This window comes from Vombatus ursinus, unplaced genomic scaffold (assembly GCF_900497805.2).
Source record: "Vombatus ursinus unplaced genomic scaffold, bare-nosed wombat genome assembly UNPS02014808.1, whole genome shotgun sequence".
Lineage (NCBI taxonomy): Eukaryota > Metazoa > Chordata > Mammalia > Diprotodontia > Vombatidae > Vombatus > Vombatus ursinus.
This window is the reverse complement of record NW_020954586.1, coordinates 146,195-161,625: the sequence shown is the minus strand read 5'-3', so window position 1 is coordinate 161,625 and position 15,431 is coordinate 146,195. Positions and strand designations below refer to the sequence as shown.

Genomic DNA, 15,431 nt, shown 5'->3' with positions numbered 1-15,431 from the left:
TGAAAGCCATGATCAAAAAAAAAGCCTAGACATAGTTTTTCAAGAAATTATCAGGGAGTTTTACAAGCCAGCCCGTGAGCCTCTGCGCTCCCTCTTTGCAGCTCGCGCCGACCATGGGGTTCTCCCGGGACTACTGGCACAAGTGCCGCACGACCTCGGGCAAGCGTAAGCCCTACCGCAAGAAGGGCAAGTATGAGCTGGGCGGCCCACCGGCCAACACCAAGATAGGCCCCCGCTGCATCCACACGGTGCGAGTGCGAGGAGGCAACAAAAAATACGGGGCGCTGAGGCTGGACGTGGGCAACTTCTCCTGGGGCTTCAAGTGCTGTACCCGAAAAACAAGGATTACTGATGTGGTCTATAATGCATCCAACAATGAGCTGGTCCGGACCAAGACGCTGGTGAAGAATTGCATCGTGCTTATCGATAATACCCCATACTGCCAGTGGTACGAGTCCCACTATGCCCTGCCCTTGGGCCGGAAGAAGGGAGCCAAGCTGACTTCTGAGGAGGAAAAAAATTTTAAATATAAAGCTGTCAAAGAAGATCCAGAAGAAATATGAGGAACGGAAGAAGAATGCCAAGATCAGATCACTTCTGGAGGAGCAATTCCAGCAGGGCAAGCTACTTGCCTGCATTGCATCGAAGCCAGGCCAGTGTGACCGAGCAGACGGCTACGTGCTCAAAGGCAAAGAGCTTGAGTTCTACCTAAGAAAGATCAAAGCCCAAAAGGGCAGATAAACCCTAACTTGGACATTCTCTAATGGAATAAATCCCCAGATTGTCTGCCAAAAAAAAAAAAATCAGGGAAAACTGCCCTGATATTCTAGAACCAGAGAGTCAAATAGAAATTGAAAGAATCCACCAATCACCTCTTGAAAGAGATTCCCAAAGGAAAACTCCTCCAAAATATTATATTCCAAACCCTATGGTCCCTTAATGTAGAAACTGCTAAATCTTATGTCATCCTGCTTGTTTCCACAATATTTGAATTGTTTCTTTCTGACTGCTTGCAATAATTTCTCCTTGACCTGGGAACTCTGGAATTTGAGTATAATATTCCTAGGAATTTTCCTTTGGTAATCACTTTCAGTAGGTGAGTATGACAGTATTAAGGTAGTTGAAGGAAAATATATATATATATATATGTATGTAGATAGATAGATAGATAGATAGATAGAGGGCACAGGATGAGTTGAAGATGAAGGGGTGATATCTGGAGAATAAAATTAAGAGGTGAGAGAGGATTATACTGGGAGAAGGAGAAAGAGAGAGGTAGAACAGGGTAAATTATCTCACATAAAGTAGACAAGAAAAGGCTTTTACAGTACAAGAGAAGTGGGGGAAGATGAGAGGGAAATAGTGAATCTTATTCTCATTGGATTTGGCTTAAGGAAGGAATAGCATACACACTCAATTGGGTATGGAAATCTATCTTACCCTATAGGAAAATAGGAGGTAAGGGGATAAGAAAGTGGGGGGATGATAAAGGGGAGAGCAGATTAGGAGAGGGGATAATCAGAAGCAAACACTTCTGAGGAGGGTCAGAGTCAAAAGAGAGAATAGAATAAACAGGGGAGGGGGGCAGGATAGGATGAAGGGCAATATCATTAGTTTTCCACAACATGACTACTATGGAAGTGTTTTGCATGACTACACGTGCATAACCTGTATCAAGTTGCTTGCCTTCTCAATGAGGGTAGATGGGGAGGGAGTAACGGAGAAAATTTAGACCCCAAAGTTTTAAAAATAAATGTTAAAAATTGTTTTCACATGCAACTAGAAAATAAGATATACGGGCAATAGGGTATAGAAATCTATTCTGCCCTACAAGAAAATAGAAGGGGAAGGGAATAAGAGAAAAGGGGAGGGAGAGACAGAAGGGAGGGCAGATTAGGGAAAGGAGTATTTAGAATACACACTGTCTTGGGGTGAAGGGAGGGATAAACTGGGGAGAAAATTTGGAACCCAAAATCTTGTGGAAATGAAGGTTGAAAACTAAAAACAAATTAATTAATTAAAAAAGATTGGAGGAGGGGGTAATCAGAAGGCAACACATCTGAGGAGGGACAGGGTCAAAAGAGAGAATAGAATAAACAGAGGATGGAATAGGATGAAGGGAAATAGAGTTAGTTTTGCACAATATGACTACTATGACGTGTTTTGCATGACTACACATGTATAAACTGCCTCAAGTTGCTTGCCTTCTTAATGAGAGTGGGTGAGGAAGGAAGAAGGGAGAGAATTTGAAGCCCAAAGCTTTAAAAATAAATGTTAAAAATTATTTTTCCATGCAACTGGGAAATAATATATTGGAGTATAGAAATAATGGGTATATAAATCGATCCTGCCCTGCCAGAAAATAGAAGGGTAGGGCAATAAGAGAAGGTGGGGTGATAGAAGGGAAGGCAGATTAGAGGAAGGGGTATTTAGAATGCATGCTGTCTTGGAGTAGGGCAAGGGCAAGATGGGAAGAAAATTTGGAACTCGAAATCTTGTGGAAATGAAGGTTGAAAACTAAAAATTAATTAATTAATTAAAACAAATGAAAAAGAAAGAATTAAACATATTTTTGTTTACCTGGCTAATGCAGGAATTTATTTTCCTTAACTATATACGTTTGTCATAGGAGTTTCATTTTCCTTGCTTTCTTAATTGGGATGGATATAGTGAGGTTGGAGTGAGACAATGTAGATCTGAAAAGAAAAGAAAATTTCATTTAAAAATGGAAAGAGTAATATCTTTTAGGACCTGTGCAAGGCACAAGATATACAAACATCACAATCAAGACAGTCCTTACCCTCAAGGAGCTTACATCATCATAGGAGAGAATACATATAAGGGAACGTCATCAAGGAAGTGTGATTTTGTCAAGGAAGCTACAGAGATGGCAACTGGCATCATAGAGTAATTGATTGATATGGCCTTTCCAGGAATGCTAGAGTAGTGATGTTGATTGGATCACTGTTCTTCAACAGGAGGCAGAAAGAGGGTCAAGGGGAAAGGGTAACACAGAAAGACCTATGTCATGATGATGGCAGGGCTTGACTGTGCTGGGCTAAGTGTGCTGGACCTGATCTGAGCCAATCTTGATGCTCATTCCTTCTCCCATCAGTAGTCTTGGGCCCAAAATTCAAGATAGAGTTGGAACACAGTGTCTGAGGGCTAGGATAGATTTATCATCATCACCACCACCATCATCATCATTGCATTATTGTTATTATTCCTCAGAAGAGGATGATAAGGTTCATAGAGTTTAAGGGAGCTGTCAGTGATCACACAGGTAGTAAGTGACAAAGTTGGGTATTGCACCAAAGTCTTCCTGACTGTTTATATTTAGAATCAGAGTTCAGTGGTCTTGCTACTACAAAGAATGAAAAAGCTTGGTAAGATTCTTTAAGAACTCCAATATTACTTCTTTCCCCTTAGACAATACCAGATGATCCCTGTGTAAGGCCTGGGTAAGCAGACATCCTCCAGGGGCCAGACTCCCCACCCCTATCCCTAGAGTTCCAGTGTTGCTGATTCCAGCCCAACACCAGGTAAGCTTCCAGAAACCTACAGCCTTCAACTGCCAGCATCCGAGGCCCCAGCACACAAAGTCAGTAACCAGGCTATTGGCTCACAGCACAAGAAGCTTGGGTCAGTGCCCCCTGATCCCCAGCAGGAGAGCTCAATTTTTTTTTTTTAGAGTCAGGAAATAAGCAAACACCATGAGCAAAAAGAAACATACAATGACTATAGATTCTTATTATGGAGACAGGGAAGATCAAGGAAGAAATTCAGACGAGGACAACATTGTCAATATACCCACATCCAAAACCTCAAAAGGGAATATAAACTGGTCTCAATCCCAAAAAACCTTCTTGGAAGAACTCAAGAAGGATTTTAAAAATTGAATAAGAGAGGTAAAAGAAAAATTGGGAAAAGAAATACGAGATATGCAAGAATCAATAGCTTGGAAAAGAAAGAACAAAAATTAACTGTAGAAAACAAATCCTTAAAAAATACAATTGGTCAAATGAAAAAAAAGTACACTTAAGAAAACAACTCCTTTAAAAAGCAGAATTGGCCAAATGGAAAAAGAGGTACAAAAACTCACTGAGGAGAACTCTTTAAAAAGTAAAGTAGGCCAAATGGAAAAGGAGGTACAAAATCTAATAGAAGGAAAAAGTAAAGGGAGGGGGTTAATAGAAGGGAGGGAAAAAGTAGTAAGGGTAAAGGGGAAGAAAAGGGAGGGGGCAAATAGAAGGATGGGTGGAGTGAGGGAGGCAATGGTCAAAAGCAAAACACCAGTAAGGAGGGAAAGGGAGAAAGAAGCAAGAAAAGCATAAATGCATGAGGAATAGTATGGAGAGAAAGACACAAATAGTAATCATAACTCTGAATGTGAATGGAATGAGCTTTCCTATTAAATGGAAACAGCAGAATGGATTAAAAACTATAATCCTACAATATGTTGTTTACAAGAAACACATTTGAAACAGAGGGACACACACACACGGTAAAGGTAAAAGGCTGGAGCAGAATATATTATGCTTCACATGAAGTAAAAAAAAAAGCAGGGGTAACAATCCTTATCTCAGACTAAGCAAAAGCAAAAATAGGTGTAACTAAAAGAGATAAGGAAGGAAATTATATCCTACTAAAAGGCACCATAGACAATGAAGGAATAACATTACTAAACATATATGCACCAAATGGTGTAACATCCAAATTCTTAGAGGAGGAATTCAAGGAGTTATAGGAAGAAATAGACAGAAAAACTGTACTATTGGGGGACCTCAACATCCCCCTGCCCAAACTAAATAAATCTAATCACAAAATACACAAGAAAGAAGTTAAGAAGGTAAATAGAATTTTAGAAAATTAGATATGGTAGACCTCTGGAGAAAATTGAATGGGGATAGAAAGGAATATACTTTTTTTCTCAGTGCTACTTAACACAAAAATTGATCATGTACTAGGGCATAAAACCTCACAATCCAGTGCAGAAAGGTAGAAATATTAAATTCATCCTTTTCAGATCATGATGCAATAAAAATTATATGTAATAAAGGACCATGGAAAGATAGACTAAAAATTAATTGGAAACTAAATAATTTAATCCTAAAGAATGAATAGGTCAAACAACAAATCATCGAAACAATCAATAACTTCATCCAAGAGATTGACAATAATGAGACAGCATACTGAAACTTATGGTATGGAGCAAAAACAGTTCTTAGGGGAAGTTTTATATCTCTCAATGTTTACATGAATAAAATAGAGAAAGAGGAGATCAATGATTTGGGCATGCAATTAAAAAAACTAGAAAAAGAACAAATTGATAATCCCCAATTAAATACCAAATTAGAAATGCTGAAGACAACAGCCTCCTGGCAATGTGATTGCCACTTACAGGAAAATGCCATACCACCACCATTAGTGCATATGATCCCACCATGACAAACTCTGATGAGATAGAAGAAAAATTTTATGAAGACCTGGAGACTCCCATGATTAATGAACCAAAAGAGGACAAGCTTATAATTCTGGGAGACTTTAATACTAGAGTAGGCTCAGACTACCAGACTTGGCAGGGAGTCCTTGAGGGGAATGGAGTTGGAAACAACAACAGGAATGGTGACTTACTACCAAGGATTTGTGCCTCTCATGACCTTTTCATCACCAACACTGTCATCCATTTGCCAAAGTGCAATAAAACCTCATGAATGCACCCTCAAAGCAAACATTGGCATTCAATAGACTATGTGATTGTAAGGAGAAGAGACAGACAGGATGTGAGAGTGATGAAGGCAACATGTGGTGCACAATGCTGGACTGATCATAGACTTATCTCCAAGGTGAATATTCTCATTTACTATATCCAAAAGCAATGTCACCAAGGCAAAATGACTACCAGAAGAATGAATATCAATACATTAGAGCATTCTCTGAGCAGGACCATTTTCTTGCTAACTTGGATGAAAAGTTGAGCCAACATACAGTTGGCAACAGTGGAGCAGAAATGGAGTAGGCATCTTTCCGATATTTCATGTGTAGCACTGCATTTGCTCATCTAGGTCAGAACTCTTGGAAACATGAAGATTGGATTGACAAAAATGATGGGGGAATTCAGAAGGTGCTAAATGAAAAATGACAACTCTGCAGAGTTTACCAGCAAGATAATTCACCCATCTCTAAGAAGGTAGCACTTAATTGCATCAAAAGTAAAGTAAAAGCAAAGCTTAGAGAGATACAGGATTCTTGGCTCAGTAAGAAGGCAGAAGAAATTCAATTTTATGCTGATAGTAACATTCTAAACTGCTTTTGTGATGCCCTGAAGGGTATGTATAGGCCAAAGACCTTTGATATATATCAGTTACTCAGTGTTGATGGTGCCACCTTGATCAGTGATAAGGACATGATCCTAGAGAGATGGGCTCACCACTTTCATGCTGTTTTCAACAGACCACCATCAATCAATGCTGAAGCGATTGATGATTTACTTCAATTTGAAGTCAATCCCTTCTTAGTTGAAGAAGAGGTTTTGAACGACATTAAGCTCCTTTCACTTGGCAAAGCTCTTGGTGCTGATTCTATTCCAGCTGATATTTACAAGGCAGGTGGTCCATTGTTAATACAAAAGCTGACTGAAATTTTCTGGGTTATATTCAGGGATACCTCTATTTTCTATCTCTACAGAGGTAAAGGAAATAGATTGTCCTATGACAATCACAAGGAGGTCTCTGTCTTAGTCATTGCTGGCAAGATTCTTGCCAGTGTTCCTTTTTAACAGGCTTATACTTCACCTGGAAGATGGTCATCTACCTGAGAGCCAGTGTGGTTTCAGAAAGGGCTGAGTTATGGTCGATATGGTGTTTTATGCTCAATAACTCTAGGAGAAATGCGGAGAGCAAAACAGAGGTTTGTACACAATGTTGTTGATCTGACCAAGGCCTTTGAAAAACTCAGGTATGAAGGGTTATGGAAAATTATGTCAAAATTTGGTTGTATGGAGTTGATCAGTATAGTATGTCAATTTCATGATAGTATGTTAGCCAGAGTTCCGAATAATGGACAATACTTTCATGCTTTCCCAGTCACCAATGAAAATGGTTGATCTACCAATTTTTGGCTGAAGTCAACTCATAAAAATTTAAGAACTATTTTTAAAGTAGACATCACCATTTGAAATATTCATAATGACCAGGAAATATGAAATAAAAATCGTATAAAATATAACAGTTTATTGGAAGAACTCAAAATCATGGGGGGGGGTAAGGGGGAAGCAAGATGCAGTCCATGGCAGCCACATCAAGCTGTCCCCTATTGGATCAGTCTTAAAGGGTTTTTTAATGATCCTTCAGAAGATGAGCTTATATCACCATATTTTTACTCAATTACAAGAGCAGACATTTTATCCACCTCTGCAAACTCCATAGAACATTTAGGACAAGTGAATAATAGCAGGATCACTTCTCTTGGAATACCATGGGGAAAAAAATAACCATGAGAAGATAATGACAATAATTGTTGAAGGTTTAGAAAGAATTTTTCATATATTTTCTCACTTGAGTCTCATACCAACCCTGTGAGATTTAGGTTAGGATTATCTCCAATTTATATAGGAATACATTGAATCTCCAAGAGGTAAAAAGTCACTGGTCTATGGTCATACAGCTAGTGTCAAGATGAAATTGGAACTCAAGTTTCTATTGACTCCAAGTCCAGCTGGGAGAAATGTGCTGGGAAACCTGCAAGTAGTGGATCTAGGGGTGAGTGGCGGAAGATGCTTGCCATGCCCTTGAAAGTTTGATCTGCCTTATCAATATTTTCTCCATCACTTTCTTGTCTAAACAATCAACAAATCAAAAAAAAAAAAACCATTCCTCTGTATGTGGCATTTGCAGATTTCTGCAGTAGAAATGTTCACATGGAAAATGTAGCAATTATCTCTCCAAAGTGCTACAAGCTGACTCCTGACCATTTTTTGCCTAGTAGTTTTGCCTAGGCAGTTAGTATGAAAAGTAAACCTCCCTGTTGAACCTATTTTCAGCTTTCACATATACTAAAGATTTTAGTGTTTGGCATTGGAATTAGGAAGACTAGATTTTGAATTCTGCCTCCTCTCATACTTGGTCATTGTGTGATCATGGGCTAGCCACTTAAAATGTTTGGGCTTTTTCCAAATCTATAAAATGGGTAAAATGATAGCTGTAATATCTATCTCTCATGGGTGTTGTGAGGCTAAAATTAAGTAATGAAAGTAAAGTTCTTCAAAAAGCTTAAATTTCTATATAAATGGCAGATATTTTACTGGAGTGGTTTGCTATTTCCTTCCCCAGCTCATTTTACAGATAAGCAAGTTGAGGCAAACAGGTGTCCAGGGACACACAGCTAGTAAGTGTCTGAGGCCAAATTAGAATTCAGATCTTCCTGACTCCAGGCCTGGTGCTCTATCCACTGTGCCACCTAGCTGCTCCTAACTCTTCCCAGCTTAGACATTACAGCTCAAACCCTTTATCCTAGCATTCAATATTTTCTATTGCCTGGGCTCAACCTTCTTCTTTCCAGCCTTCCTCTCACCTTCCTCCACTTACTAAGACAAACTCCACACCAGGTATGAGAATGTATTTTGCACTCCCCAAATAAATCTTGTGCTTCCCTTCCTCTGAGTCTTTGTTCACAAGGTTCCCTCAGCCTTACCTACCCTTCCCTTTATTTCCATCTGTAAAAATCTGACCTATCATTCAAGGCACCTGCCAAATGCCATTGCCCTAATTAGAAGAAAGTATTTGGTTTTAAAAATAATTTTTTAGAATAATTTTTGTCTCTTCTGTCCACTGCCCCCATTGAAGAATAAAAGTAAAACCTGTGTGATAATTATCCATTGTCCAGCTAAACACATCACTCTATTGATTGAGTCCAAAAACGTACGCATTTGAAATCCATCATCTCTTTAACAGGTGAGTAGCTTGTTTCATCTTCAGTCCTCAGACCGCTTTAGCTTCCAGATCTTTTGCAGTCCAAAGTAGCTTATATATGTGTGTGTGTGTGTGTGTGTGTGTATGTCTGTGTGCAAATATATATGCCCCCCTTTTTAAAATTTCTTCTATCTATTTGGAGTATAGACCTACTAATGGTATGCTTGGAACAAAAGGTATACATGGCTTAGCAAGTATTTGGTCATACATACAAATTGCTTTCCAGAATAGCTAGACTAATTTCTATCAATAATGTATTAATGTACCTATTTTCCCACAACTAGGGTAACTTTAGAGCAGCTAGGTGGAACAATGTATAGAATACAAGGCCTGGAATCAGGAAGACTCATTGTCATGAATCCAAATCTGGCCTCAGACACTTACTAGCTGTGTGACCCTAGGAAAGTCACTTAACCTTGTTTGCCTCGGTTTCCTGATCTTTCAACCGAGCTGGAGAAGGAAATGGCAAACCACTCTGTGCTAAGAAAACCCCAAATGGAGTCATGAAGAGTCTGAAATGACTGAACAATAATTGCATTGTTTGTGGTTTTCCTTTTTTGTTTGTCATGTTTATTCAAATATTTGTTGACTTTCCACTATGAGCCAGGCACTCATGTGTATCTGATCCCTGTTTGGAGGATGGAATTTCCCATTCTGTGCTCTCCCATCACTACTGCTCTACTTCTCTTGTGTCAGGACCCATCATGATGAAGATGCTGCTGCTGGCAATGAAGGGATTAAAGCTTCATTCCCATATTTCATTTTTCCCTTCATTTCCTGCATTGTAGATTGTGGCTAGAATCTGTGCTGCATGGATACAAATTAGCCTCAGGAAAAATGGTTAAACCATGGAAAGATAATCTGTCACTCTTTTGCATCTTCTGTTCTAAATGCCTTGAGTTGTGAGCCTTCAGTCTCTACCTTTGTTTGATTGATGACCCTAAAATTTGTAAAGTTAGTAAATTCCACAAAGGAAAACATTCCTAGGCCAGGTTCATTCCCATGCTAACACAGAACCATTGAATTTCAAAGATGGAGAGGATCTCAAAGCCTTTTCATTTAATCCATACCCCCAAAAGAATCCTAGCTTAATCTACCTGAGAGCTAAGTTGTCTGTCCAGCATCTATTCAGAGACAGCCAAGTAGTCAGCACCCATCTCCTCTCCAACTAACCCCCCTCTCACTGTTAGTGCCCTTTCCCCAACATAAATCCAATACTAGCTTCTTTGCTTCCTCCCCCCATGGCTCTGAGCAGCTCTGCCTTTTCTCTGGTGTTAGTTATCCTTGACATTTACCCCAATCCCAAGCAAAGGTCTGATCCTCCTTTTTCTCCCAATGTAGTTTACAAAAACAAACAAACAAACCTTTGGTGGCACTTAGCTCCCCTCACCAACCTCTCTTGTTCTGGGCTTCAATATTCCCTACATATTTTTGATAGCACTGTGTCCTATTCATATTGTCTCTGCTATCCAGACTTGCTTCCATACCCTGAACATTTCTTTTGAAAATTTCAATAAATAAACAAACACTTATTAAACACCTATTATGTACCAGGGACTCTGCTAAGCACTGGGGATGGCAAAAAAAAATGGTAACTGCCCTCAAGTAGCTTAAAATCTAAAGGGGGAGACAATATGTAAACAAGTATATACAAAGTAAGCTATTTATAGGAGAAAGAAAATTATTAAGAGAGGGAAGGTACTAAAATTAAAAAAGGTAAGGAAGGCTTCCTTTAGAAGCTGGGATTATTGAAGGTGAGATTAAAGAAGGCAATGGAGGTGAATAGTAAGAGTGGAGAAGGGAGAGTGTTGCAGGCATAGGGGAACAGCCAGAGAAAATGCCCAGAGCATGAGATGGAAGATCTTGTTCGTGGAAAAGCCAGGAGGCCAGTGTCATTGGATTGAAAAATTCTTTTTGAAGAATAAGTCATAAGACTGGAAAGGTAGGAGGGGGCTATGTTATGAAAGGGCTTTGAAATAAGAGAATTCCATGTGCATCCACATCATTCTTTTCAAATAAATCCCATCTTTTGTCCTTCCTGGAACTATTTCCCTTTATTTCTTCAAAATTTCATTCTTGAGCATCACCCATCCTTCCTAGACTCACTTCCCTTGAGGTGTCATAGTCCATGGGGCCTATCTATCTTTCCTCTGAATTCTTTGAAGTCTGCCCTCCAAAAATTCATGGTTCCTATCATAATACGCCCAGATGTCTTATTCTTCTCTTTCATAAATTCTGTAATGGAGGAGTCACTTCCCCACAAGGTTCCCTCCATTTCTACAACAGAAACCAATTCCTCTCAGTTAGTGAGAAGTAGATCCAGAATACAATGTGGATTTATTGATTTGTCTGTCTTTTAATGGATGAAATTAGCAGAGGGAGAACTCCAGGCAACCTTTGGTAATTGTTTCTCCGTCACTATGCTGTTGGACTTCAAGCCTGGGATTTTTATCTCAATTTTTGTTTTTGTTCAATCCTTTCAATGCTATCTTTCCCTTTGTGAGCCCATTTAGGGTTTTCTTGGCAAAGATACTAGAGTATTTAGGAATTTCCTTCTCCAGCTCATTTTACAGATAAGAAACTGAGTCAAACAGGACTAAATTACTTGCCCAGGGTCATACAGAGAAAAAATATCTGAGGCCACATTTGAACTCAGGTCTTGTCAACTCCAGGCTCTGTGCTACATTTACTAGTTGTTCCCCAAATTTTGTATCCCAAACTCTTCATCTATTTCATCTTTCTGTATTTTTTCCTTTCATCTTTAACTGATTATTCTCTGAATCCTTCTAGCTCTTCTGTGTTTCTTAACTTCTGCTTTCCAGGGTTAGGATTACCATATTCTTTGAGTTTCTACACAATGCTGGTGCCTTACTGACCACACCCAGGGAACTTGAGATGATAGGCAGAGACTCAAGGGATCAGACTTCCATTTGGGAGCAACATTTCTGCCTCCATATAATATGAAAGTGAGCTTTGAGAACTATCCATCCATTTTTTGCTCTCTCCCCCTCTTCAGAGTTTCCTCTGCCTCACTTTTTTCTTCAGAGTATAGCATGGATGTGAGGAAAAGAGCTCCTACCTTACCCCCATATAAAGGTCAGTTAATGGTGACTTGCAGCAGAAGCACATGCCAAAGGCGGACATGCTTTCATATGGTCTGGGAGAGAGGTTCATGGGTCATATTCCTGAAGTCAAAGTCTTGTGATGAGCAGGAGGGATTTAGAATTCACTATGTATGATGCCACTGGAGTCCAACCTTCTTTCTAGGAAGGGAGACTTCCTGAGTAGCATCAACTTCAAAGTTGCCTTGAATGTATTAATGAATGAAATAAAGAATACAGAAGCATTTATTAAGACCATTATGTAGTAATAGCAATATTAAAAAGGCAAACAACTCTGAAAGTCTTAGAAACTCTTGAGCAACATTATGACCAACCACAATTCCTGAGGACTCAATGGATACACTGCCCACCATCTGATAAAGAGATGAAGGACTCAGGGTAAAGAATTATACATTTTTGTACCTGGCTAATGCAGGAATTTATTTTGCTTAACTATACATGTTTGCAACAAGAGTTTCATTTTTCTTGCTTTCTTAATTGGGAGGGATATGGTGAGTTTGGAGCGAGACAATGTAGATCTGAAAGTAAAATAAAGTTTCATTTAAAAAATGGGAAGAGCAATATGTATCAGAAACTCTGTGAAGCATTAGATATTGAAACATTACAATCAAGACAATCCTTCCCCTCAAGGAGCATACATCATCATAGGAGAGTGAGTACCTATAGGTCAATCCCATAGAGGAAGTGTGATTTTCTCAAGGAAGTTACAGATATGGTGACTGGCATCATAGGGTAATTGATTGTTATGTCATTTCCAGGAATGCTAGAGTGCTAATGTTGATAAGATTGCTGTTCCTCAACTAAAGGTTGAGAGAGAGTCAAGGGGAGAAGGGAACACACAAAGAAGTATGTTATGATGATGGCTGGGATGGGCTGGGCTGGGTGTGCTGGACCTGATTTGAGCTCGTCCTGATGCTCATTCCTTCACCCATTAGCAGCCCAGGGCCCAAAGTTTGAGGAAGCATTGGAACACAATGTCTGAGGTTTAGGCTGGATGTATCATCATCATCTTCATCACCATCATCATAATATTGTTATTATTATTCCTCAGATGAGAATTCTAAGGTTCACAGTGTTTAATGGAGCTTCCCATGGTCACACAAGTAGTAAGTGACAAAGTTGAGTATTGAACTAAAGTCTTCCTGATTCCAAGTCTATGTTTTGAATCAGATTTCAGTGGTTTTGCTACTACAAAGAATGCAAGAGCTTGTAAACTTCATTAAGGACTTCAATGTGACTTCTTTCTTCCTAGAAAATGCCAGATGATCCTCAGAGGTGCCCAAAGGGCTTCTAGATGACATCCTCTCTGGCAGCAACTCATCAGCCATGACACCCTCAAGGCAGCCTTTCTCAGCTTTCTCTTCCACAGAATTAGGATCACTGAGTGGCCAAAAGGATAGAGCAACATGATTGACATACCCAACATGGAAGTCAGCTTATTATTTTCCTTTGAGTTGCTCCCATAGCTGACAAAGAAACCCATATAGTACAACAAAAAGAGAATCAGGAAGGAAGATGCAGCTTTCATGGCTCAAACATGTGCTTCTGTGCTAGGGTCTCTGTGACCTGTGGCATTGAGTTGCATCCGTTGGGTATGCTTCCACAGGGAGAGAATGAATAGGGAGAAGGAGAAAGTAGACAGGGTAAAAGGAATAAGACTCAGAAGGCCAAAGAGAACCTGCAACATGAAGAAGATACTATTACTCACATGAACCTCCTCAGACACATTTCTCTCCTTTCCTCTACTAAAGAGGCCACTATAGTAAAAATACATTGTCTGCATCATTGGGAAGGCAATGGATAAATAGATAATCAAGGGCCCCGTAAGAAGCATGAAGACCATCCTGTCAATTCTCCTTTTCATCCAGTGGAAGAAGGGATTAGATAAGTTGGTGATCTTCAGGAAGAAGAAGATGCTGAGGATAGTGACAAACCAAATATTTGAACCATGAGTCAGTACCAAGAAGATATCAATCATTCTTACTTGGGTGGGTACATTAATAAAGGTAACAATTAAATAGCTATCCCATACTATAGTACAGGACTGTCCAATTCTGGAGATGGCCAAACTGACCAGGATGAGATCACTTGGTAGAAGTTTTTTCCTCTTGACCCTATCAATGCAATTCACCAAAGTAAGGAATCCATTTACCACAATGCCCAACAGAAATTCACCACTTGCCAGAGCCATAAAGATTTTCTCCCCACCACCTAGCATGGCAACAGAAAAGAGACCACTTAGATAGTTAGCAATATTCATAATAATTTTGATGCTGCTGCTATTGGATTAATGAGAATGAAATGAAAAGTCTTTCTGATGCTAGGTGATTCAGTGATTTTCTTCTCTGTCTTTAATAAAGTTTGTATCTTTGGCAAGAAAATGTATAGTCCCCTGTTAGACTATATTCATTAAGATATCTTTGTGCTCAGTTAAATCTGCCCAGCCAAGACACTCTATCTCTGTGTCATTTCTATTTCCTCTTCATAGGTGATCATAGAAAGGATTAGAGTACTATGTTAAGATGCAAATAGGGAGAGGTCATCTTTCAATATTTTCCTCTTTGTGTCTCAGCCTATTTTGTATCCAAACATGTGAGCTGTGTAAGATGAGCTTCACCCAATGATGTACATCATGGGAAATGTAATAAAGCCCTAAATATAGAGATCATGCTTCACCTCCATCATTTCCCACCATACTGAATATTGATGTTACCACTAGTTGTTTATAAAATCAAATTCACACTTGGTATTTCTGGTAAATCATACTCAGGTTTGAAAATTATACATGAATTGCAGTTTAATGAGCCACTAATCTGGGTACTTCATACTCAAAAGAAAAAACCTTTCTTTCAGTTTTCATGATAACTGAGGCAAAGCTGTACCCCATGTCACTTCTGCTATGAAGATATAGACTTAACATCAGGCAGGAAAGTAGAAAGTATTTGTTAACCACTATCTTTTCATTGAGTTCTGTAAACAGTTAGAGAAAAGATGATAGTACTTCATATTTATCTAGTGTCTTGTCTTCTAGTGTTCTTTTTTTTTGTAGTAACCTTTGGAGGTATGAATTCAAGGTTACTTACCCCTCTTTTTAGGGATAAAGAAACAGGTTTAGAGAGGTGAAATGATATATCCAGCTATCACAGAATCAAGAGTCTGAACCAGAATTTTGACCCAGGTGTATGTTGATGGACAGCCAACTAGTAAAAGTAATCACCTACTTAAAAACTTAAAAATCATCTACTTAAAAATACTGATTTATTATAAATATAATATTGGACACCATTACCTTACTCAACTTTTCACTTCTTAAACCCACAGCTGGGGTGGGATACTTGGC

General features: G+C 39.1%; 1 protein-coding gene and 1 pseudogene across 1 annotated transcript; one reads left to right on the top strand and one right to left on the bottom strand.

Moving 5' to 3' along the window:
- Nucleotides 1–113: 113 nt before the first annotated feature.
- LOC114052684 lies at nt 114–785 on the top strand (annotated as a pseudogene).
- A 12,534-nt stretch (nt 786–13,319) lies between these two features.
- Nucleotides 13,320–14,309, bottom strand: LOC114052595 (taste receptor type 2 member 7-like). Its single transcript, XM_027875269.1, is given in 1 exon segment — nt 13,320–14,309. A coding segment is annotated over 1 exon segment (990 nt).
- Nucleotides 14,310–15,431: the final 1,122 nt, after the last annotated feature.